General features: G+C 30.5%; 3 protein-coding genes across 4 annotated transcripts; 1 reads left to right on the plus strand and 2 right to left on the minus strand.

Moving 5' to 3' along the window:
- Positions 1 to 3403: 3403 nt before the first annotated feature.
- LOC148312082 (EEF1A lysine methyltransferase 1) lies at positions 3404 to 6062 on the minus strand. Its single transcript, XM_088277867.1, has 3 exons — positions 5791 to 6062; positions 5435 to 5585; positions 3404 to 4431 (listed from the first exon to the last, which is right to left on the minus strand). The coding sequence occupies exons 1-3, from the start codon at positions 5947 to 5949 to the stop codon at positions 4088 to 4090; spliced, it is 654 nt and encodes a 217-aa protein (XP_088133993.1). The 5' UTR covers positions 5950 to 6062; the 3' UTR covers positions 3404 to 4087.
- A 268-nt stretch (positions 6063 to 6330) lies between these two features.
- mtTFB2 (mitochondrial transcription factor B2) lies at positions 6331 to 11949 on the plus strand. The gene is made up of 7 exons (XM_088277866.1): positions 6331 to 6852; positions 7691 to 7829; positions 8263 to 8402; positions 8971 to 9135; positions 9348 to 9496; positions 10137 to 10301; positions 11230 to 11949. Exons 1-7 carry the CDS (start codon positions 6421 to 6423, stop codon positions 11363 to 11365), a joined length of 1326 nt encoding a protein of 441 aa, XP_088133992.1. The 5' UTR covers positions 6331 to 6420; the 3' UTR covers positions 11366 to 11949.
- Positions 11950 to 17171: 5222 nt separating this feature from the next.
- On the minus strand, positions 17172 to 25573 carry Afti (aftiphilin). Of its 2 annotated transcripts, XM_088277872.1 has the most exons (6): positions 25421 to 25573; positions 25171 to 25282; positions 22345 to 23921; positions 20928 to 21144; positions 20263 to 20373; positions 17172 to 20021 (listed from the first exon to the last, which is right to left on the minus strand). In XM_088277872.1, the coding sequence occupies exons 2-6, from the start codon at positions 25262 to 25264 to the stop codon at positions 18259 to 18261; spliced, it is 3762 nt and encodes a 1253-aa protein (XP_088133998.1). In that variant the 5' UTR covers positions 25265 to 25282; positions 25421 to 25573; the 3' UTR covers positions 17172 to 18258. The 2 variants fall into 2 exon arrangements, with proteins under 2 accessions (XP_088133998.1, XP_088133999.1); XM_088277873.1 differs by lacking the exon at positions 20263 to 20373.
- Positions 25574 to 26558: the final 985 nt, after the last annotated feature.

Below are 26558 nucleotides of genomic sequence, written 5' to 3' on the forward strand. Positions count from 1 at the left end.
CTAAAATAATAAAAGTATTTTTTTTGGAAATTTCATTATATATGCTTATTTTACCTTGAACTTTGATTTAGTATTACATACTTATAAGCAGTAAAATTTATTTTTTATTCACAATTCAAACAAATGTTTACAATTTTTCTAGTATAATTTTTTAAATATACAAAATATCTTAAAAATCTCAATTAATTTTAAATCAGCTTTTAAAAAAACATTCTTGTTATTACTATTAAATGGATATAAATACGCCTAAAAAAATCTGGATATATGAAACAAAAAAAAATTGCTTTATTTGTTAGTGCAATTTAGGAAGCAACTGGACTAATATAATTTGATTTAGGCATACTTGACACTAATAAATACTCTTGATTATAGTTGTATGCTAAAATATTTTTAAAAATATATACATTTAAGTGCACCTTCAAAATAATGGAAAAAGGTTGTTTCACTGTTACTATCACATTGATTATTCATTAAGTAAATATTAAATCTACAATAATTTTAAGACCAATTACCATTTTGCCTTTGCTAACTAAAATATATTTTTTTGTATAACAGAAATTTGTTATGTAGGTAAATAAAATATCTCGTTATTTCAGAAAGGTAATGTAATCAACTATTTTTATTAGTCCACATTATTTATTTTAACTTTTAAATGCTTGGTCACATTAGCAGCTAAGTTTTAGGCGGTTGCTACACAAAAAGGTCCGCAGTAGATAACTAACATATACATACATATTTGTCGAAAGATATCACTTGCTCTGAGCTCAATTCATTAATGATTGTTTACAGTTTTCATGAAATTATTTAAATTAAAAATATAGCAAGCTCAATTCATTATTCATTAAAATAATGAGAGTTGACTTACAAACTTTTAAATTCACAAATATCTGTCATAAATTATTTTTAAAATCACAACACATTGGTGCTACCCTTATTAATATCTATAGAGAAGTAAGGGACATTTAAAGGATTAAATTGTGGAGACTGTAGAAATGTAATGTCACACCTGACACAATTTTCGCCTACTCTACTCTACTCTACTAATACCATGTAGTTTGGGGTCCTCGTTCTAAAAATGTAGAATTAGGGCAGGGAGCTGACAGATGTGATATCTTTTTTGTACTAATTTTAATGGCATTGATATCAATTTTCCAAATACATGCACTCTCGTAGTGAGATTTCATATATGCAAAACACTCCCTTTATGTGTAAAGTATGTTAAATCCAATTGCCCTACCGAGTGACCCTATTTGATTTTGAAATTTAAATACATATAAACTTGTGTGAATTTGAGGGTAAATCCATGAACTTTACATTATATTACAGTCTACTCGGTTAATTTTGTTTGGAAAAAAAATTCAGCAATCTACTGCTTAGTTTATTGTTTACAAACCAACTACATATACAATAATAATATAAATTCATTCACCATTATAATGAATGGATTTAATAATCTATATGCCCTTATGGTAGCATGAAAATGATGCTATTAAACTATTCAAATTTATTATTATGTGTCAATGAGAACCAAATATTTATTGAATTTATCCAGTTTGTTTTGATGAGTCCAGTAAATATTCAGTTTAAAGTTTTAGCCTAATCATTTGGCAAGTTCTCCGCTGTTGATCATTTGATGTAGCAACGTCTTGCCCTGATTTAAATTAAGTAATGATATTTTAAAGGTATTATTGATACTATAAATACTTTGTGTAGTCAAATATTTATCTCACAGCATTATTTATAGGAAAATATTAAATAAATTTCGCATTCCTGAAAGGTTATGAATGTATAATGCATAATACTGTCAGTGTTCATATAAAACTTAAATATAAAGAGCTTTTTTGATTGTGAATATAAAGTGTGCAATATTTAAATATATATGTATGTATATGTATGAAGTGAATTTTAATTTGTTTTGCATAAAAGTATTAAGATTCCAATATTTAAAAAAATTATTTATCGACTGATATCATAATTATTTTACCATGGAAATGCAGTTAATATGTATTTTTCCACCAATAACCCGTTCAAAGTAATATGTATTAATAATATTGTGTCCTTGCTAACTACATTCCCAGTACAATACATATAATACATAATTTGAAATATTCCTGATATAAATTATAGTATGGTGGATTTGAATACCGACACAAGTCTGAAACTAAAAAAATTTAATAAAGTATGTATTGATAAATTCGTATGAATGTAAAAAATATGAGTCATTTTTCAAATTTGGCATAAGAATCCTTTTTAGGTTTAGTATAAAATAAAACAAAATCATATTTTAAGTCCTCACTTGCAATTTTATTCCTTGTGACAAATTTGGTATTTTTTTGTAAATATGTTTATATATTTTAAAACTGATCCCGGTACCTACTTTTTTCCAATAAAAGGAGCATTAATATCTTACACAGACATGATACAAATCTACGAGTACCTAAATAACTCTGTATTATTATTTTCTGCGATAATTGATTCAGAGTTCAAATGTTACGATATATTAATATGAAATTCTCACTATATTTTTAAATAGTATTGACATTTAAATCATTGTTTAATAAAGAGGACTTTTCCGCCTTCCCTTTTTATTAGTAGTGATAAGATAAATAACAATTAGAGATTAAGTCTAATCCAGCATGAAAGTGAATCCAGTATCCTGGTCCTATATGAAATAAAAAATATATCGAAGACAAACAAAAAAAAAACTTTAATTTGCATGAATATATTGATGTCAATTAAGGTATTAAACATTCCTTCTTTTGTTATTTATACTGAGATATTCAAATTGGCAAAACCCTTTTTTATTATTGTGATACGCGTGGAATCTGTCGATTAGCTTTAAAATGTTTTTGTTTTATGTACGTCATTTTTTTGGAGGAGTTTTCACGATTCACCATTATCATATTAGTTAATTTTGAACATTGTGTTATTGCTATCATATGTATTTATTAATATTTAAATTGATTTTTTTCTTCCAATCATTAAAAATATAAGATAAAAAAAAGATAAGAAGAAATTCAAATGCAAATTCATAAAAAAAAAAATATATCAGTTACAACGAGTTAAAAGAAGTGTTAAAATTGTATCGGATATCAGACCAATTTTATAAAATAAAATAAAATGATAAAAATAAATTCAAATTGTAAAATTTTACTTTAATTTTTTTTATTTATTTTTGTATATAACTCAATAAGTAAATGTTTATCACCTAATTACATTTACATCACGGTAGATTCACCAAAATGTGTGCGCTGCTAACATTTTTGATTATGTATAAGCCTTTGCCTTAATTATTGCGAATCACTCATTATGTTTGTTTCTGTGACTTTATGTTATTTAACTGTTAGACATAAGGTATGGTGCTGATGGAAAGCTTATTGTGGTATGGAATAAAAAAATAAACCCCATAACATTGTATTTATTTTACATCTCCTTTATATGTTGTTATCGTTGTGTTGTCTCCTGCGAACATTGTCTGCCTCCGTAGCGTAAACTTTTGAACTTTTTTCATTAACAATTATTCACCCCATACTAACAAATCTCTCACTCCTTTCAAGAACGTCATAAATCAAAATACTTGATTTTTCAAGAGAACGTTTTTAAAGTTTAAGAATATAATACAATGTATTAAAAATAAGTATCAAGCCACTTATTTAACTTTTAACTGCGCAGCAGATCTTTTTAGGTAAAACCTGAAGGTTTTTTTCTCCATTTGAAAAATATTTAGTATATTTAAAAAAATAATTAAAAAATACCTTTTCTTCAAAATACAAAAACAACACTTTCTGCCCTGTAGCGGGTAAATATTAAGTTAAAAATATGCCTCTTTTGCTGGGATATAGTACATTTTCTGGGCATTCTGAAAACATGCACAACTGACAATTGTCGATTTTTGATTTATGACGTTCTTGAAAGGAGCGAGCGAATTATGAAAATGGTTAAAAAAAAAAAAATTCATCGGATTTTGGCCCTTTGACTTTCAACATAACAAACATTTACTGCATAAAATCTGAGGTAACATATGGATGACAATAAAAAACAGATAATTCTATAAAAATAAATTTATCAATGTTATAAAAATTGGACATTATCTGAGTGCTTCGTCTAATTCAAAATTCGCAAAACATGAAAATTCATTAGCCAAATTATTACGATGCTGAGGTTTAAATGAGCAACATTTTACATTCAATAAATCTTTTGCCAAATCTGCCATTATAGATCCAGTACAAAGGATTATTTTGTCTTTAGCCAGCAACTTTATTGTTTCCGATGTTTTAGACAGACACTCTTCGGATAAAAATGGCGGATCAGCTATGACCAAATCAAATGTTTCCACCATGTCTTTACGTAACTTATCAGGGAAATTAAAATCATATTGTATAAAGTTGTGTCCGTGAACTGCGAATCTTGTATCGAACTCCAATAGCTTTACTGAAAAACAAAATGAGCAATTAATTTTAAAAGTTTTAAAGCGGCAGTTTCAGCAGAACTTCGAATAAAAAACGCATATTGTGAAATTTGCGCAGCTTATTCTATCTGGATTTTTCCTAACTTTATCTGCACAGGATCAGTTTGACACAATGTTTACTTGATTAGTTTCAAAGTAATATTAATAATATTGTAATTAACAGGGTAATTAGTTTTGCGGTTTAGGTACTAGTCCAAGGTAATTCAAATAAACATTTGAGAGAAAAATATTTGGAATTTCTAGGTAAGTAAACAATAAAATTAAGCTGTGTACTTGTTAATATGGTATCATAATTGTAAAGGTAAAACTCATCACGTACAAAACTGTGGCATAGACCACACCTTATTTTTAACTTATACAGTTTTGTCATTTCCATTTTTTAACCCTTCTTTTCCGGTGATGTGTAACTAGTACACATTGCTTGTAATAGCTTTAATATCTCGATAAATGTAATAAAAATTAGTTCAGATTTTAGGTATTCCTCCATAATACATTTAAGCATTGAATGAAAAGTTAACCACTTATCGGGCATATTATAGAGATATTTTGTGAGAATTCGGAAAAAAATGTACAATACGATCAAACATATGGTTAATGAGCGACAAAGGTATATTCATGCTAAAAAAAACTGCTATGCGACGCTATTCACATCTCACTCTTACTTTACTTGGTTATATCGGAAAGCGAGACATGCCATCTCAGTTCTCAGTTGTGTTTCTAGTAATAAACTGAGTTGAGACTGACTATGAAAGAAATAGGTAAATAAAATAAAAATATTTTCACTTTAAAAACTCCACAGAATATGTTTTAATAAAACTGAAACTAAAAATAATATGTTTTTAAACAGTAATGTGAGACGTAGCCTACTTTTCTGCATGTAATAAGTTTTACCTTTAAAACAACTAAATGAGTAATTGAAGTTAATGCACATAAAATATGGAAAATAAAAGAAAGTTTAATTTCTACCTGAATCTGCAGTTTCAATTGCTCTATTCATTGGAGTATAAAGCGTAGGACATGAGATTAAGCAAACCGTTCCGTTTGGAGGTAAGATTCTCTGTGCTACTTTAACTATTGAATGGATTGTAACTTCATCATACCAAAACTGACTTAGTTGCTGAAAGGCAAATTAACACGTTGGTTAGTATAAGTTCTAAGGTGATGTCAATAACTTTGATCATGTTGAGAATGCGCAATCAATAGGCCAGTATGGATCATAGGAGTAGAACTAGAAGCCAGGAAGTATAACTGTATGCGAGAATAGATATGTGTGACATTAAAATAGTAGTTTTTTTGAAGAAATTAAAAAAAAAAAAAATTACCCAGTCTTCATCGAAAAGTATATTTTCTTTCAATTTATTATCTTCTTCCAGCCTATTGAGTATAGCTTGCCGTTTATCCTTTTCGGAATAAAATTCCTGTAAAGCGGCAAATGTTTCTGCCGACAAGCACGGAATATCATCATCTTCTTCAGCAGACATTTATATAAATAATTATCGATATGATATGTATTATATTTATATCCACTTCTATAGGTTATTAAAACCGCGAGCTACGGGAGTTATAATTTTTTAGGTTATTTTTTAAATGTCACTGTCACTGACAAATCAATGTCAAAAAATCTGAGGTCAATTGATATATGTTCAGTGATTTAGAGCGATCATAAAATATTTTTTTAAAATCCAAAACTGGCGATTATCTTCGCAGAAATATATTTGGATGGTATGTTTATAATGCAAATATCGAACGAGCATTCATAAATTTTAATTTTTCAGTTTACTTATGATCAAAAGGAAAAAGTCGATAAGATCCATGAGTTTTTAAAATTATACGATCGTTTAGCATTCTTCGTAAATGAACGCAGCCCATGTTTATATTTTGAACGACCACATTTGTTTTGACTTTTCAGAATTATTTTAGGTTAAAAATAAAACGCCAACAATTCTTTTAGAATGCTTACTTTAAAATATTTACTTAGAGGTACTACTAAGTTTGATGCCTTGAAGATCAGCACAGTTGTATCTCCAAAGAAACTAGAGCCTGAAAAAAGTGATGATAAACCGAAAAAACTAAGAACCGCTAAACCGTCAAAGTCGAAAGAATTTGCAGCTTTTTTGGAATCTCAGAAATGTCACTACGATATTCAAGCTTTGATTTCACCGCATGCATTGAAAATTCACCGTGCCACCCCAGAGTCACTTTATGTTGCTTCTAAAACCACCGCAAAGACTATGGCTACAATACTTGCAAAAAAGTTAAAAGGCGATGTTCCTGTTCTTGAAATAAACCCCGGCTTCGGTTGTCTAACAAGAGAACTTCTAGAATGTGGTATAAAAAACTTAAGGCTTTGTGAATATTCAATATTTCACAAGCCTGCACTTAGAGTAAGTAAAAATTATACATCAGCAAGATATACAACCAAACTTGGTTCTAATTTTTTTGTTTGTAAGTAAAGGGTTGAAATTGTGAGGCATTAAGTGCTTCTGAAGAGCTTGACTCAATGCGGCTAAGGTCACCTCACAACTGGCACTAGAAGGGTATAGAAGGGGCTGATCTGCGTACACACCGTCGACCTATTATGAAAATAAGAAGCCGTGTATCTGAAAGATTTGTTGTGACCGTTAGAGTGTTAACCTTCTTAAAATACATAGATGGTTTTGAGGCTGAACATAGGATTAACTTAAATGGTATTGTACAACAATGAACAGTTACAACCTACGTGTCTGCGGTTACTGCCATATTGCTTAGAATTCTGAGATTCTCTTTTTAGCCCTAGAATACTAAACTATGGTAAAAATTACGAAGGCAAAATGACAATTCCTGGAAAAAACAATGTTCACGTCGTTCCAACCACTTCACAGAGTCTTCCTAATGTACCTTTATTTTTTTCATTATTACGTGATATCCGAAACCCCAAGAATGTTACTATTAATTCTAAAATAATAAAAGTTTTTATTATAAATTTATTCCCATCTTATTTCTGTCATATTTTTTACTAATGTTTAGTAACAATGTCACTCCGTAGGATAGTTTAGTAATCTAGGGCTAAAAACAAATAGATTTCCTTTATGAATAAAATTTTAAGCAATCTGGCAAAATATTTTAATACATAAGGAAATGAAGACACATAAAATCATCATCACTCTCTTTTGCATAGTGGTTCAAAACTGAAGTGCTCATGTCTGTCCCAAAATAATGATTGATTATTGTTTTTATCTATAGGAGTTGAATAAAAAATATCCAAATCTTCGTATTCTAATAGGAGATTTCCTTGGGCTCTGGAAACTTGAATATCAGGATAAAATGGATGGTGGAAATCGTGTAGAATCTTTTTTTGAAGGAATAAACCATAACTCCAAAGGTACATACATACATACATTAAAATAAACAATTTTTTTTATTGTAATTGTCATTATTTCAGCATGATTGGGTTTTACATTCAAATTCATAATAATAAAAACAAAAGTTGAAAATAAATTATTATTAGATAATCAATATCACTTTTGATTGATTGGTTTTATTTGTGGTAAAATCTATCCGTTTTTAATTTAAGTTTTACTTTGAAAATACCACTATATCTTAAAATCTATTGTGATGGGGAATGCATAGTATTTACCAAGGAAAAGTGAAATAAAAAATTAATATGACTCAAATCATCCTTGCTATATAAGGATTTATGTATATATACAATTTTATATATATTTAGATTGCTATTTTTTTTTTTAATTTGCTTTTTTTATATGGTTACGTGTTAAAATATAATATCAAGTAAACATGTCTTTTCTATTTTGCAGATGTTTCATTGAAAATTGTAGGCGCTATACCTTCATTAAACTTTATAAGATATTTAATACAATCTTTAATCTTCCAAAGGGGTTTTATTGAACTTGGAAGACCAGAAATGTATTTAACACTTCCTCCATCATCTTACTATGTGAGTATTCAAATTAATAAATAAATATGAAAATAAAATATAGTGCCAACGAAAATTGCAGATTGATCTCACAAAAAAGTTTTAAATAAATATGTTCACAAATTCCCTACTTAATGTTCTATTCCACTAAACTACACTTAATTTTAAATTTTTGTACGGTGTATACGTTCTGGGTAAAAGAGTGCAACAAAAGTAATCTAAAAAATTATATTGTAAATAAATATGTACATATGATGTTGGTAATATTGAAGAAAATGTTGGTGAATTTTTTTGTCTCTGCGGTTGTCACCTATTTCATAAAGTTTTATTGTTTAAAGTGTTCCAAGGATATTCTTTTTCACAAAGTTTTACTAACAAATTACACAAATAGATATTGGAATTAGCACTTGTATCTGTATCATTATATTATACTAAAGTAATCATTATCTTTATACAGAAAATTATAAACTTAAGATGCAAATGTCCGGCGGAAAATATTAAAAACTACGAGTACCTCTAGTCGGCTGCTTCCAAGTGCCTGACTGAGAGTACAGTATTTAAAAAAATATTTTTAAATGTATTGTTTTAGTATCTTATACCTTTCAACTCAGATGAAGAAAACAAAGTTTACCGCTGTATTCCTGTCTTGTTCAACATTCTATGTGATATAGAATTAGTTACAAAATTACCAAGAAAGGACTTCTTACCATGGCAAACAGAGACTAGTCAATATAAACAAGTTAAAAAAGAAAAGGTAGGTATATATACATGGTTTATCTTTTAAATCAAATTAGTCAATATTCGCACAGTTTGTGCCATAAGGTATTTTATAATATACAAAAAGCATTTTCCCTTACAATTTTTTCATTTGCGTTTTTCCCGGAGTACCAATAGTAATACAATGTTTAAGTGTTTTTGCTTTCAAAGTTCTTAGTCTAAATAATAAATTGTTTTCTTGTGTTCTAGATGAAAGAATATGATCAAGAATGTATGTATTTAGTTTACATTAAGCTGAAAGAAAATCTACCGTGTAAACCGGATGATCTACCACTACTTTGGTACTTCTTCAAGCATCACTTGCTGTCAAAAACCAATCGGATTATTCCAATGTTGGAGTAAGTCAATACTTTTATTAAGGGATATTCGCAGAAAACAAGCAAAATCACATCAACATAGCTGGACTAATTTGTAGACACGCAAAGTATTTAAAAAAAAAATTATAAATATAAATATGAAGTGAAAATCATTTTAAAAATTCGACGGAGTGAAAATTTCATGAAGTAATATAATAATTTCTTCTCAAAGTATGAGTGTATTGTGAAACCCATCACCATAACTGTAAGTTATTACTCACAAGTAAGCATCCTTAAAAATGAAAATAAACATATTTTTTGTCATGAGTATTAATTTGTATATCACAAATTGAGTAATGAGTATTAATATGTATATCACTGATGCATGTTTAATGTTAAACCAAAGAAGGAATGCAAATGATCCTAAATGTGGGGAAATTCGCAAACTTCACCAGTAGTAGTAGTCCAGATGCAGTAGTCCAGATGATTTTAATGTAAAATTAAAAAAAAAACACACGGTGGGAGACAAATCATCAAAGTTTGGCTTAAACCAAGTCAGTTCAGCGTGTATCCAGAGTCCTGGTGTGGGAGTAAGCCAAGTGACAGTTTTGAGAGTTAAATATTAGACTTCCTTAAGGTAAAGGACTCAATATTCAACTCCCAAACATTGATTTTTTTTTAGACAGTGGATTCCGGGGTGTGGGGTTTGGTTAATAACAGGACAAGATCCTCCCGGATCTAATGTGGATACTTTACCCGGGGAAAAAGATGCGCCTCTCCCCCACATTACTATATTCACACAGTTCAGTGAACTTACACCGTCAGAGAAAGTCACAGTATTCAAAAAGTTAGTTCCTTTTGACTTTTATTTTGGAAATTGATTATCTATACCTTATTCTGCCCAAAAGCAAGAAATGAAATATGAAAAATGGAATATTTAGTTTTATTTTATATTTCAGTAGATTTTGTGAGTAAAATAGTGCATGAGGTGCAGTGTTCCTTAACATTACATATTTCTTGCTTTTAAACAAGATAAGGTTAGTAAATTAACCTGTATTAGAAAAATAATTGAAGATACCTAAAACAAATCATATTTGATAATATTAATTAGATGTGTAAATACATGTTTTAATTTTACAATTGTAAAAAGGCTTTGGCAAAAACCTTCTGCAAATTCTTCTTAATTGTTCTTTTAGCCAAAAAAAGCATATATGTAATGACATGTGGATTATTTCTGGACTTTTGATAAATTTCTATTGATGTCTCACTTTAGATGAAAACGTGAATGAGATGGGAATATGAAAGTCTTTTTTTATAGTTGTCAATTATGAGTAGAATCGTGAATGTCACAGTGTGCAAAGTGATCTAACCAATCAATAGAAGGTAGTAAGCAATGTAAATAACAAGACTTCCATCTTCCCAACTCAATAACTTCTTTATCTAAATTGAGGTGTCAATACAAATGTCAACAATAACCGCTATGTGGGGTAAAATCCAGAATTTGTGAGCAATAATTTGGATGAACTCGAAATTTCGTTTTTAATTTCTATATACTTGACTTATCCACACGAATAATATATTTGTAATACCAGCTCAGGGCTGATAATGGTCGCCGCTAAGCGATCTGAACATCGGAAACAAGTTCCAACGATACGATAACAGCAGTGCCTGAATAATCGTGAAAAACTAAGAAATTTTAATTGAAAACCCTCCTGTTCAATTGAAATTTTGTTTATTCACCAATCAATATGTAAAATTGTATTGGAAATTTTCAGATTTATCTCATGGCCCGAGTTTAAGCACTGTCCGTTCCAAGAGGCCATGGAAAATCATATTTCTAAAAATCTTTCTGCTGGAATAGATATAAAAGAAGATAGTTTAGATCACGAGGATGAATCCACTGAACTATAAATCTACACCTGCCTACGAATTTCATAGCAAATAAATTTATATAAAAAAATATTTGTAAGAATTTTTTGTAATAAAAAAAAAAACGGTCAGTACTATTCTTATTGAAGTCTGTAAAGAAGAAATAAGGGAGACACCAATAGCCAAAAGGAATTTATGTATGCACTCGACCGCAAGACTCACATACCGGTTGACTTGCTACCTACGGTCTGTATACTGTACTGTCATAGCGGAGTTTGCGGACTATGTTCTAATTATTTTATACTGGGATCGGGATCTGATGAGAGTAGGAACTTTTTTACTCCGGTTTTAACAGCATTGGCTGAAACCTACGAAAACACACAATGGTGCAAATGTTACTACATAGCAAAAAAAAAATTATGTGAATTTTGCAAATAAAATCGTTGATTTTTTAAATTTTACCTGAAATCTAAAAAAAAAACATATGTAGAGTATGTTTGATCCAATACTCCTGGATCCGATGCAGGAGCCGAATGATAAATGCCCTGTTACTTTTGTGTATATATGCTTTAATTATTTATAGCTTAGATTAGTTAGTAACAAAATAAAATGACATTGTAAAAATTATTCCTGTTTATTTATTTACATACACAACTTTCAGCACATACCTATATGAATATTATACACATTATACAAACAAAATAAGTTATTAAATAACATAAAATTCAAATTAACTTCAAACAGTCATTGGATTTTAATTATATTGCCAAATCTCACTAACACGAGTTTACAAATTATTAAGAAAAATAAATAATTTCTACAACACTTATAATTTACTTCACTCGCTATTTTATGTAAACATTTTTGGAAACGAAAATTTATTTTAAACTGACAAATAATAACTTTATTTAAAGAATTATTTAACAAGAGTCAGGAAATAATGAATAATAAAAAATATAAGTTTGACTTATAAGATACTAAAAATGATTTATTACGTCTAGTGGAATGTTTTATGGATTTGAAGACGGAATTCAAATAATTTACACAACAACAAAAAAATGGTATACATTAGCATTATCTGATTACTAATTTATCACATTTCGATGAAGTGAATTACAGTATAAAAGAGCTTGAAGCTATATGAATATACAAAAGTGTTTAAAGTAGGTGTAGGAAAATAAGTTGTCGATTATTTGGTTTAATATGTCAAGTGCCATAGTATATCTTAACACGTTGACTGCCAGTCGACAGAGACTGACACTTTGTACCTTATGTTGTCATATAAAGTCAATATAAGGTACAAAGTGTCAGCCTCCGGTGGCCGACAAGACGCAATTCAAATGCCTTGAATTGCGTCTTAGGCTACTGGTGGCCGACACTGGCAGTCAACGTGTTAAAAGTTACAACTATTTTATTAGTCTAATAACTAAAAATACCATTAACTCACATTATTCATATAATCTAAACTCTTAGCTCTCCGATATCGACTCTGGTTGACTTTATATGGCGCAATTTCCAAAATAATATAAATAAAGAAATTAACACACTCTACAGTGTAGCTAATGTAAGATTTTTTTATTCATTTTGTAAATTAAGTAATTGATTTCCAAAATAAGAATAAAAAATAATCAGTAATAAATTAAAGAGTGCTAAGGGTTAGTATATCATGGCACTCTTCATGTTAAACTCACTACCAAAATACAAAACTTGCACAATCATTTAATTTTTTTAATTACTAAATTAATACTTTTGTAAGTCTACTGTATCACATACTAAAAAAGAGTTTAATAAAAACTTCGTTTTGTATACATTAAATTACCCGGGGGTAGGATGATTACATTAAACTCTCTTGAAAAATAACATGGCAAATTAGTCTTTATGTCAGAGATAGGACACGTATTTGGCTATATCTAGTAAATGGTCACTATTTGACCGATTCCCAGATACTAACATGAAGTCCAGCCAAATATGGATAATACTCTCCTTACCATTCATCATTCACTTTGTGTAATACCATTTTTAAAAGTAAAAAATGCTGTTAATATACAAAATAAAATATGGATATTTTGACAAGCTGGAAAAAGCCAAAAAGAATATCTAAAAATAAAAAACTGCTTTTTGGGTAATCATAATACAAATTCAAGCTTATGCTTTGTAAAAGACATTAAAATGGGAAATAGATATTCTAAATTTTAGGGTAATATATCCAAAATTTAACAAGGTTATTAGATTGAATTCTACTTTTATTCCCATATATATGATAATATGTGTTTCGTCTTATTAAGACATTATCAAGAGTGTTTGATAATGTCTTAAATGTAAATAAATATTATATAACATATTATCATATATGTATATGTAAATAAAAGTACAATTCAATTCTTGTTTAATTTTGGATATATTACCCAAAAATTTAAAATGGAATCCTACCAACTGTCTGCAGTGACAATAAATAAAATAAAAATTCAATTTACATGCTATCACAGTGTTTAAATGTAACAGTGAATTCATTATCCCTAATAAATTCTTTGATTGTTAACACATTGACTACTCGGCTGTCCAAACTTAAAACACAGTAAGGGACATTTTTTTTGTAGTACGTTTTTTTTGCATTTTTGGACTAAGTAGATGCTACTTAGTCCAAAAATGCAATAAAAACGTACTACAAAATAAATGTCCCTTACTGTGTTTTGAGTTTGGACAGCCGTACTGTGATACAGATTTTTTCCACCAAAATAAACATCACTAAACTTAATTAGTGTTAAAATAGATATTGTAAGTTAGTTTGCATACCCATGCAACTTGACGGTATAAGTTCTCTAGTTTTTATTGAAGATTACATTTGTTATTTTGTGAGATATCTATTTTTTTATATTCTTAGCGGTTAACTACATAAATAAACACGTTCTTGTAAATTTAAAGAAATTTTGAAATTTTAAAGCGCCTTCTTTTTCACATAAATTGCACAACATAAATTGTTATTATTAGTTATTAATGTTAGCGAAGAAGCAATTTATTGGAAGGAAAACGTAAGACTTTGGGCATTTACAGTACTTGATAGTATTGAACTTGAAAACCAAGAGTTTCTATACAAGACCGAAGAATGTGACGGGAGCTTTCATAGAGTACTTATGACCTATCATCAATTAGATTAAGTGATCATTTCACACATATGTTTAATGATCATAATTCCACCCATGTTTTCTTTTCAACCCTTACTGGTCCAATGTCCAATCTCATTCGACATTGATTTTTTGCTCTTAGGTCCCATGTCGGATGTTATTCGACATTTTTTTTCATCATAAGTATTATTTATTTAAATTTCAAGCTTACATTTTTGTCACTCGTATCTATTACACCAGTTTGTGGAGCAGAGGACAAAAGATTTTTTCCAATTGGAATGTAACTGTGTACCTAGATTGTTTTTTAAATTTTGGGGGACCGGAAAGGGTTCTGAAATTTCAGAATTTTGGGGGACCGGAAATCCATACCACTTGATTTGTTGAAGGTTGTGTACACATACAATATCTACTTTGCCATTCAAATACGAGTGAGAGGCATATTTTTATTACATGTGATATTCTTCTCAATAATTAACACAAATTAGGAGTTGTCTGAAATATTTTTTGAATTTTGACCATTTCATTTATATTAACGGTATTTTAAATATGCCCAAATCATTGTAATACAAAATTTATATAAATGCTGGATATATACCTGGAGAGATTGTTGTCAATATATCTTAATAACAACCCATCATGGTATAAATCTACTATCTGTGTACAAAGATTTGGACATATTATAAATATGTCCGCCTCCGTGGTGTAATGGTCAGCGTGTTTAGCTACCGTGTTGGAGGTCCCGGGTTCGATTCCCAGGGGGGGTGAAAATAAATATTAGTGATTTTACACTAAAATTTATTTAATATTTGTAAGAGTGATCACCTTGTCTTCATGTAAGTAATGATCAAGGTAACACTGCGTCAATTTGATGCAGTGCCCTATGCACCATTGGGTGTGGATAAGGGTTATAAGTAAGTAAAGTAGTAAATATGTCAAATAATTTTACCCCTCAATCTTGAGCTCGCTGTTGAAATTGCAAATTAGAAGTTAATAGGATGTATAATGCATTATGGAATGCTTACTAAATTTTAGTTTGAAATTTTGGAAATAATTTTTATTTTATTATAATGGTAGGGTTTTCATTACTAATAATACCTAACTGGGAGGAGTCAATGTGTTAAACAACCAGCAATGAATTTTTAGAAGAAAAAAAGAGTATTTTTAATTTTGTTTATAACTATTTTCATTTCAGAAGTGATATATAATTTGATTACGCCTGGCTATGAAACGGACTAAAATAAAGAATAACTGAAAATAATTTCACTAATTTTCTACACACCTTTTACTATTCTACCCATTTTATTATTACAAGACTTTAAAATCAAATACTAACAACATCCACATTAGTGGATAATCATTTTCTAATTATATTTACATCACACTGCGTTAAGTACAAGCCAAAGTGGTAATATAACCGTGTATATTTTATTCCATTCCTAAAAACAATTATGTATAAACTCTTCCATGTCTTTATAATTAGATTCGAATCAGGATTAATTAAATAATGTTTAAATATATGTACATATATATTTCATAATTTACTATAGTGGTTCGGTAGATCAGACGAGAACATTGTATGATAAAGAAACAATATTTATCAACCACAAATAAACAAATATAAATTTACTATATTAATTTTATATCTCATTCGTCAAAGATTATTTTTGCAATCTCAATGGTATTTTATCAATTCACATTAAAATACATAACAAGTAAGTAATTATAAGCTTTATGTAATATTAAAGAAGAAAACAAAACGTATTGAAAAAGTATATTTATAATTTACACAAATAAATAATTTTTAGCCCCATAACGTCTCTCAGAGTAAATTATAGATTTTGTTTTAAATAATGAGTCAATTTTGTAATTTTCAACCCAATGTTTGTAAATTCGGTTGAAAAAAGGAGGGGAATAAAAAATAATAAAAAATACATTACAAATACCCAGAACAATTGAAAATGAGTCTTTCTTAGATTAATTTTGAAACTGAATTGCTAAACCTGTGTTGCCAGTTTCGCTATCGAGTATCTCTACCCAACTACGCCATGGCCTCTATCATTATTTTGCTTTAAGTGAGAGAGTTTTTAGATAACAGTGTGTATATTTACTTTAATGTTGATATGAAGGTAAATAAATACCATTTTAACTAATATAAGGCAAATAACTTGCTTGTATTATGAGTTGTCAATCTCTATCATAGTATTGATCGAATTTGTCGAGAAGTTACCCCTCATAAATACATATTTTATACCCACAGAAAACTTTAATTGGACACCTAGTAAGACAGTTGTAAATCTATGGTTGACACATACCATATGATTTTTTTAGTTGATAATTATGCCTTACTCTCAATATCTATAAAAACTTTACAAATTTAAACATAAAATTAAAAATATGTTTCAAAGTTTTTGCTAGTCTCGCCTTGTAAAGGTTTAATTTATTTTAATTTTCAAAAATTATTTATACATATAAAATATGTACATTTATTTATAAAAATATGTTTGTTATTATGCCAATATTTTTTTCAAGTATTTATTGAGAAATTCAATTGACAAGACATGATTTAAATAAATATTTTTAAAAAGCCATAAAGAAATAAAAATTGATAAAATAACGATACAATACAATTTTGGTAAATGAACTAGATTAGATAATTTACGCTTAATAAATAAATAATTTATATTTTTTCCAAGGTAAAAAAATTACAATACATTGAGGATATTTGATTTTTAAAAAAAAATTTTTTTTTTATAGCAAGTCAGAAATAAGGTTACTTGCAGTCAGTAATTAATTAAATACTTATCACATTTGTCTGTTTCCTTATTTGCAGTGTAATCCAGTGCGATGTGATAAAACTTTAGTGCATAAACTAAAGTAATTACCCTTCATTATTTGAATCACAGTTAAAGCAAAATTAATAATACCCCTTTTATGCGAATAACGCTTAAGGGAAAAGAGACGGAGATGTAACTCTACAGACCTGCTGCATATTACAATATACCCAAACCCTGATGCTTGTGGACATTATTAAATAATCATTTTATGTATTATGAGGATTAACATTTGTGTTTTCCTATTAAATAATAAAATTTTCAAGTTTATTGTAGAATATTTAGTATGTTTTAATGTATACGTACATATATATTTAAATTACCGTTATTCTTTGCGTCCTTAATCACTTCATAAGAATACAGGAGAATTAATACAAATTTAAGGGTCTGAAATATTCCCAACATTTGTAGAAAGGTTATGTATGCTAAATTCGATATCCTAATTGACATAAAAAAAGTATCAATGGCATATTTTAAAGGTTACTCAAATAAAAATTCAACCTCCAACTCTACAAATGTGCTTTTTGCAAATGTATGATTTGAACGATGTAGTATATGCATCCAAAGTACTGTGGCAGGGCACTGGAATACACTGTGTATGCACTTAATGGAATAATGATTAATTTAATAAATACATTGTTTAAAACATGTCATCCACCAATAAAGATAATATAAAGTAAAATGTCTGAACAAAGCGATATACAGCAATATATATCCATAAACTCATAAGAATTATAAAGGTACTGTATTGAGACAGTAAGTCCAAATACAGAAAATACTAAACAATCACTTAAGTACATGAAAATCAAACACAATGTAAATTCATATGTGTTCTTTCAATAATTATTTAAAAAAACATATACATAAAATCCATCAAATACCCAAAAAAATATCACATGTCATACACAAATTCAAGTCCTTTTAAGTTTTGATTGAGGAACTTTTAAGCGATATATTCATTCCTCGAAGGAGCTATGTGACGCTATAAATTTTGAAAATGATTATTATTATTAAACCTAGTTAAGGTGGATTTGGGTGAAACATAACTCAAGTGTGGCAGGACATTCACGTTGGGTGCGGGTGGCTGTTGATTTTTGAAAGCAGTATTGTTGGTTTGCGGGTTAGAATTTTTATAATAAGGAGAATTTGAATGACCCGTTTGCGAATGTATATTCTGACTGATAGTTTTGACTTCGTTGAAACTTCTAGAAGGCAAAACTGTCCCGCTAACAAAGTCGGACCAATCTTCGCTATCGTCGGGGGCCTGATTTGTGCCGCTACTGCTAGGACTCGGATTATAGCTCGGGGGAGCCGCGAAGTAATGGCCGGATGCGGAGTTAGTCGGTTTAATAGAAACAAATTCAGACCAACCGTCATCTTCGGTAGACTGAGAACTATTACTTTTTGCAACAGCTTTTGGTTCACTGTAAGATTGTATAGAATTGATGGGATTAAATCTGGACAAGTCTTGAAGATCGATACCCGGATCTGGCCAGTTAATTTGGGAGTAATTCTCCAGAGATAAAGGTTGCAATATTTGTTGAGAAACATTTTTTGATGTTGTGTCCTGCGCATTAGCCGGGCTCGGATCAAGAGGCGATTTCGGAATAGTAAAACTGTAATCACTCATACGAGGGGTTAAAAATGTCGGTGCCGAGTAATTGTTTTGATACTGAAAAGCTGGTTTCGCCGAGAAATTCAAACCGGATTCTTCTTGATAGCCGATTGTCGGATTATATTCTACACTTTGGAAATCATCAAAATCATCATTGTATTGATTAGCACTGTTGGAAAACACACTTTCGGCAATGTTTTCAGAAATTTTATGCGTTATAATAGTATCTTTGATAGGTTGATTAGGTAGTTTATTGTTAAACACACTGCTAGTAACAGATTGGAATTCAGTAAAATCATCAAATTCTTCAGAATTTCCACTGTGAGTGTTACTAGTTGCGCAAGTGTCAGCATCAATTTTTGTCTCTTTTAGTAAGAATGAAACGGGACCCGAGGGAAATGTGTTAATATGGGAGATGTCTGAATATTGAGGAACTGAATTTTCGGCACTCATTGAAGGGAGAGTTTGTTCTATCACATCAGGAAATCCGCCAAAAACGGATGTTGTAATTTCCCCAGGTGCTGGCCAGTTGACAACGGGAAGCATCGGAGATAGTCGGACTGGTTCCAGGACACTAGCGGGCGGTTGAATGACGGAATGAAGAACAGGCGGCACTATCGTACTTGCAGAATGGAAATCTCCGAAATCATCAAATTGATCCAAACTGTTATTTGGCATTATGGAAAAGTTTGAGTTACTTGCTCCTTGATTAAAAACTGAAGTGGTATTTTTATCATTAACTTTTACTGTTTTTTCATTAATCGTGATGTTTTCAGGGTTGCTAGACGAGTTCTTTTCGTGGCTTTGGAAATCCTCAAAATCATCTTCGTTGTTAATTTTGGTAGTTTTATCATCAATATGCGAATATCCTTTAGTAAATGGTTGAGAATAATCTTTAGTATTCAAAGTGGAATTAAAATCAGCATTTTCATCATTGTAATGTATAGTGTGGGACCAGGGTGTCTCAGAGTCTGTGGGGGTGAATATGTGTGTATCGGGTAGATTGATTTTCCTTCCGATATTAAGTGTACTCGGGGGTTGAGGGTCGTTGCTGCTCACCGGGTCAATAGACAGAGGTCCATCCAGCAATTGTGGTTTCCCTATGTGCTCTTCACCTCTTTCATTACAAGCTAAAAAGTGAAGGAAAAATCATATAAAAGTTGGTACTTATGTGAACATGATAATTGATTAAATATGTACAATATATTATAAAATCCATATGGAGGAAACATGTATTAGCACTATATAACTAGCAGGGTGAAAAGTTAGTCAATATTGGTGTCAATCTTTTTTATTTCCATCACCGATATGTATGCATGTATATATGTGTTAAAAAATAATAACATAATAGTTCAGCTACTAAGTACTCACCATTTGTAAACAAATCACTGATCTTAAAGTGTGTCGACTGACCAGATGTCATTTGGTCCAATGTTGCCATTAGGTGCTCTAGGTCTAACAGAAGGGATTCTGCATAGGAGGCTATTGTTAGGAATTAAATTAGGGAAAGCAAATAAAGAGCGAGTTATAAACAAAGGATTTTACAAAACAAATGGGAATTTGTGAGTTTAAATTAAAAAATAAATCCAAACCAACCATAACCATGAAAAGGAAGATTACAGAACAGGAAAGGTCGCAGAATTCCATTGGTGACAAGCGAGACATGTAATAAAATGTTAAAATATCACAGTTATATACTATAAACCCTTATTACTTACAATTAGTAATGTTAGTATCAAACAACACTTATTCTACAAGTGGAAATCAAAGGATAAAACACAAGTATGGACACTATAGTATAGTGTCATTTTATTTAGATAATAGACAATTTTGCCATAGAACATTTATTGAACGGTATGCAAATCTGTCCATTACAATAAATATTCTATCGTGTTGGCCAGATCTGCTCGATAAATTTTCTGCTATCTATCACTATTTTTAATCCATAATCTCGATTAGTACATATGTATTAGTTTTATTAATTGTTAATGAATCCCAAAAGCACAGTTTGAAAGGCATAAAAATTTAATACTCACATGCTTGGTTATCACCCATAGAAAAGTTTTCGCTACTCTCCCAATCATTTATATTCTGTGAAGAGGTCAATCCGTCTGGATTGTTAGATAGCTTCTCTTCAATCCGACTATCAATCGATGAGTTGGCCACAACAGTTGGCTTGAGCGGTTGCAGAGGACTCACTCCGAGGTTTGCGGCAAATCGTGGCATATTTGAGTTCCACTTCTGACCAAATAACTGGAAGAAATTCAAGTGTTAGTGAGGTCATAAGACAAACAGTAATTACTTCTCCTAAGTAGGATGTTTTTATACATCGCTCACCCCTTTCAACAACGTCATATTTCAAAAATTGACAATTTTCAGTTGTGCATGTTTTCAGAATCCCCAGAATTTTACTATATCCCAGAAAAAGTAGCATATTTTTAACTTCATATTTACCCGCTACAGGGCAGAAAGTGTTGTTTTTCATTTTGAAGAAAAGGTATTGTTTAATTATTTTTTTAAATATACTAAATATTTTTCAAATGAAAAAAAACCTTCAGGTTTTACCTAAACAGATCTGTTGCACAGTAAAAAGTTCAACAGTGGCTTGATATTTATTTTTAATATATTTTATTATATTTTTAAACTTTAAAAACGATCTCCTGAAAAATCAAGTTTTTTGATATATGACGTTGTTGAAAGGAGTGAGCGATATGTGAAAAATACAAATATGTAAGTAATGGTATTCTGTCCCCTCAATAAAAAAAAATCTCTTACGGGGATAGCTACCAATATAAATAATGATAGTCGAAATAAGGATAATTTATTATCATGTAAAATAAAATGTTTTGTAAAATGTACGCCGAAAGCAATGCCACGAGTGTGTTCGGCATGGGAGCTGTACCCCGAATGACTACTAAAGATGCTACCGTAGCCTTTTTTTATTTTAGTGGTGGCAGGCAGTATGGAAGGAAAACAGCTCTCTGGGTGAGACATGCAGGTCTCTCTCAGTGCAACACATAAAAAAGATAATTTTAGAAATTGAAAGTAAGTGAATACTACGAGTACTATGGAAATAGCACAGTACCAGTCTCTGAAGGTCTAATCCAAAGAACAACGGAGCTAATACCAAGTACCAGTCTCTAGTGGTGAACACTTCCGAATAAGACAGCGCAGTTTTATTTGTACCTACTATTTGTTCCACGCTTTACTCACAATCAGCACAGAAAAAGTAGTACTAATATCACTGCTATAGTCAGGACTTGCCCTGAAACGCGCTACTGAAGAGACCAACCCAGTTTTGCAGTTTATACAGTCTTGTGCGAATGGAGATGTCTCTTACATCAACATTCCTATTTTATTTTACTGAGGGTTTGAATATATAGGTACATTATGAGAGCAAAATGAAAAATATATTTTAATTAAAATTATTATTTAAAAATATATAATACTCACAATATTTCTTGAATCAATCCCGAGAGATTTGAGCAAAGATTTCTGGCTTTTGGAATTATTCCACGCAAATAAATAAGACGGCTCGGACTCGTAATCTCTAAGATGTACCCAACTTTCTCCTAAAATAGTTTTTAATTCGCGACTCTCTTCACTTTCATCGTTGGAATTATCACTAGGATATATGGTTCCCACTGCTTTTTGTAATATCTCCAAAATTTCAGAATCATTGGAATGAATTAGGTCATTCAGCCTTGGGGATTCTGTTTGTTTTAAAATGGCATCTGATTCAGTTTGCAATGGATCTACAGCGGAAGCCGTGGGGTCATAAGTGCCAAAATCTCCAAAATCGTCATCGTCTTCTTCAGGTGTTGAACTCCTTTCATTTTTAAAATTTAATGGAATATTTGTATCACAGACTAATTCGTCGTCATTTTCGGTAAACGTTGTAAAGTTTGCTTCGAATTCTGCATCAGTAATAGGAATATCGTTTTCTACGATATCTGTTTGAATCTCAGGTGGTTTAGAATCTTGAAAAGTGGCAAAGTCATCAAAATCATCCGTATCGTCTAGGGAATTAATTTGTTGTACATCATCGGTACTGGAATTATTTTCTACATCACAATTATTGTCTAAAACTACATTACTAGTAAAATTTTGGGGATTTTCGTCAGTCCCGGCTGACTCCGAAAGTTCTTCAGCTTGTTTTAATTCACTTTCGGGTGATAATGAACTTTCATCGTTTAATGCCAAATCCGGCGATGAAAAGTTGCCAGAAGAAGAATCTTCTATCTGGATATTATGATTTGCTGGATCTTCCGAGTGTTCTGCATTCTCTATCTGTGAAACAAAATCATCAGAAGAAACAATATCAACCTGACAATTGACATTGGTTGTTTCATCTGAGTCTTCATTATCATGTTTAGGTTGTTGAGACAAGTTTAAATTGTTACTTTCATTTAATGAAATGTTATCACTTTCCTCTACAGATATTGTTAATGGTGTCACAAGATGAGGTTCGGATTGAGCATTTCCCGATTGGTGGTTGAAACTATCCCAACCAGCTTCAAAATCGCTGTTGTCATAATTCTGGAGTGAAATACTGTCTTCTGAACATGTTCCTTGCGATTTTGCATCCTTTTCTAACATATCGGTTTCTTTAGGTAAATAATGTGATTCGTTCAACTCCGAGGAGCTGAGGAATGTACCAAAATCGTCAAAAGTAGAATTGAGACTGTCTTCAACCGACACTCGTTCATTTTCAAAATCAATTTGAAGTGATTCAAGTCTCAAGTCCAGATCTTCAATATTACTTTCTTCACTGGTGGTATTTCCATTTGGTGTATGATTCTTAAGTACTTTTTCATCAGGACTGATGGCCGGAACAGGTTTTTCACTTTTTTCATCATTTTGACATTTACTTAAATCTTCTATTTTGGAATCGATTGATTTGAAGGGGACAGTCAGAGTTTCATCAAGTGATGTAGTGTTTACTACAACCTTTATGTCGTCCCCCACAGCCGTTGTGACGAAAGATGAATATTCCGGTGACTCATATTGATGTGTCGGTGAAGAAGTATCTAGTAAAAATACATGTGTTATTAGCTGAGGTCATAAAAACAATTTTACTAAAAATAAATAGAAAGTATAAACGACACAATTCGACTCTTAAATTGGCTTACATTGAATTCCTGTTTTTTTTTCTTCAATTTACAGTATCATCAATATAAAATACTGTAATTACATATTTCGGTAGTGTAATGGCAAAGGGGTATATCTGTCAATGTCATGTGTTTTTCATTTTCTAAGTTTGTTCCACAAAACGTCTAATATAGTGTATTCCATAATTTGGGAAAAGGATATAGCTGTAGTTGCAATACTTATTTAGTTTTGTTAAGATATGTACATATAAAAATACATAAAACAAATGAGTTTTTTAATTTCACAAGTTTGTTTTTGCTCTCCTGTAAAATTTGGTCTGAGACAGATATACCCATTTAACCATTCATAGTGCAACTCCTCATTTATGCACATTTTTCTTCTCAGTTATGTGAACAAGTACTATCTGCCCAATAATTTTACAACTGTATAAGGTACAGACTTTGACCACCGTTACTAGTCTGATTTTGGTTAGTAGGAAGCAAAAAACTTGCCATATATTTTCTGAACACAAAGTTTAATAAATTATAAATTATATTATATAGGTCCATTCATGTTAAACTTTTCCTTATTTGTAATGGCTATATCAAGTTCAAATTGGAATTATAACTATCACGCCGCTTCACCGCAGGGGTAGGCAGAGAGAATCAAACGCCACACCACTCTGTCTTTGCAAACATTCTTCGCATCTTCCACATTCATGCTTCTCTTTATACATACCCGACGATTATTATATGACTCCTGACCCGGCCGCTTTCAAGTATTTGACATACCTGATCAAGTGCCAAGTTTTCCTCGGTCTTCCTCTGCTTCTTTTTTAAACTACATTCGCCTCACAAATTCGTTTAACCACTCTTTCCTCACTCATACTTCCACTGCCTGCACACAGTATCAACTAGTTAATTTAGCTGGGTGATATCATTGTGGCTTTTTGGCTTAATAACTTGGGCTAACTAAATTATAAGTTAACATTATAAAGAAACAACAAAATGGTTTAAGATTCCCCATGTTGACAAATATTGCAGTTATATTTTAAGGAGGTCAAATAATACTAATAGATTCTCAAATCATGTACTATTCCTCTATTACAGATAAACAGTAAAATATTTTTTGTTTTCAAACGGACCAAATTAAATTGGTATAACAGCAATCATCGTAAACTGAGCATACCTTCGTAGTTGAATGAAAACTCGTCATTATAGTCATCTTCATCCACTTGATCCGGGGGAGGTGGAGTACTGCACACGAGCGGTGGAACAGACATCCCGATGCGAAAATGAGTCTATTCAATTATAAAAATAATATTTTAACGCAAAAAGGAACTCTAAAAGAAAATAATAGTGAAAAATGGATAGACACAATGACAACAGTTGAAGGACAGCAACAACATATTTCATAGATTTTAAGGTTTAAAACTTACCAGAAATTGACCATATGTATAAATTGCACCTATAAATCAAGTACTTATATGACAATTATGTATTTAAAACCAAATAAAGGCGAATAAATATAACTTCGCCTGACGTTCCCAAATTGACACATCTGTCACGGAAACGAAGAACTTTATTGAATTACAAAAATGTTGCCATTTTAATGAAAAAATAATACAACCATAGATTTTTTTCTAAAATTTACACGTCATAGGTGCTTACCTACAAAAAAAAGTGATGGAAGTGTCTATGGCGGTAACATAAATCATTGTCTACGGGCACACGAACTACAAAAGCTCTTTCTCGGGAAATATCTCGTTTGTATACACAACTCAACACAACTTATGTAGCAGAAATTTCATAGGAAATTCATGGCTTTTATCATGCTCATTGATGCACATCGATTGTGATGGATGATGGGGTATTACCTCTTAGTTCTACAAAGCACGTAAATACAATGTATTTATCGCCCTTGCATATATATAGTTCATTACGATTTTTCTATCTTTGCTGTTGATGCTATACCAGCACTATTCAGCATGTAAATTGAATAAACTTACCACGCTTAATGTGTGCTACAAGTTACGAATTTAAGACGGCTGTATAATATAATCATAAAATATGCACAGAAATTTCTTTGGTATTGTCATCCAATAAATCGATAGTAGAATGACCAGCTAATTTATTTTCCTCTTTTATCTGAAACAAAGATGGACTCTGTAAAGGTATGAGATAAGAAACAATAGTGAAATTAATATTTTTGCAGATATGTGTAAAAATCAATATCCAATAAAAAAGTTACTAGTGATAGTTTTGAAATAAAAGAAATAATAATAATTATAGTTAAATTGATAGAATCATTAAAAAAATAAAAATATTAATTAGTGTTAAAAATAAAAGTAGTAGTTTAAAAATAATGGATAGCATATTATATTTCACGAATAGAACTTTTAGCTTTATTTATAGTTTGGTCATTAGACAGATCGATGACTAACTCAAATTAGGTTATGTAGGAAGGATGAAGCCTAAGGATCGATTCACGCAATTGCATATTTACATAAAACGTACTCCCGTTGAAGAGTTATTACCATGTGATATACAATCAGGTTCGCGGCGTGCCTCCTCTTG

The sequence above is a fragment of the Brachycentrus maculatus genome, unplaced genomic scaffold (genome assembly GCF_059751285.1).
Source record: "Brachycentrus maculatus isolate JH-2025_06_01 unplaced genomic scaffold, ASM5975128v1 h1tg000050l, whole genome shotgun sequence".
In the NCBI taxonomy this organism is placed as follows: domain Eukaryota; kingdom Metazoa; phylum Arthropoda; class Insecta; order Trichoptera; family Brachycentridae; genus Brachycentrus; species Brachycentrus maculatus.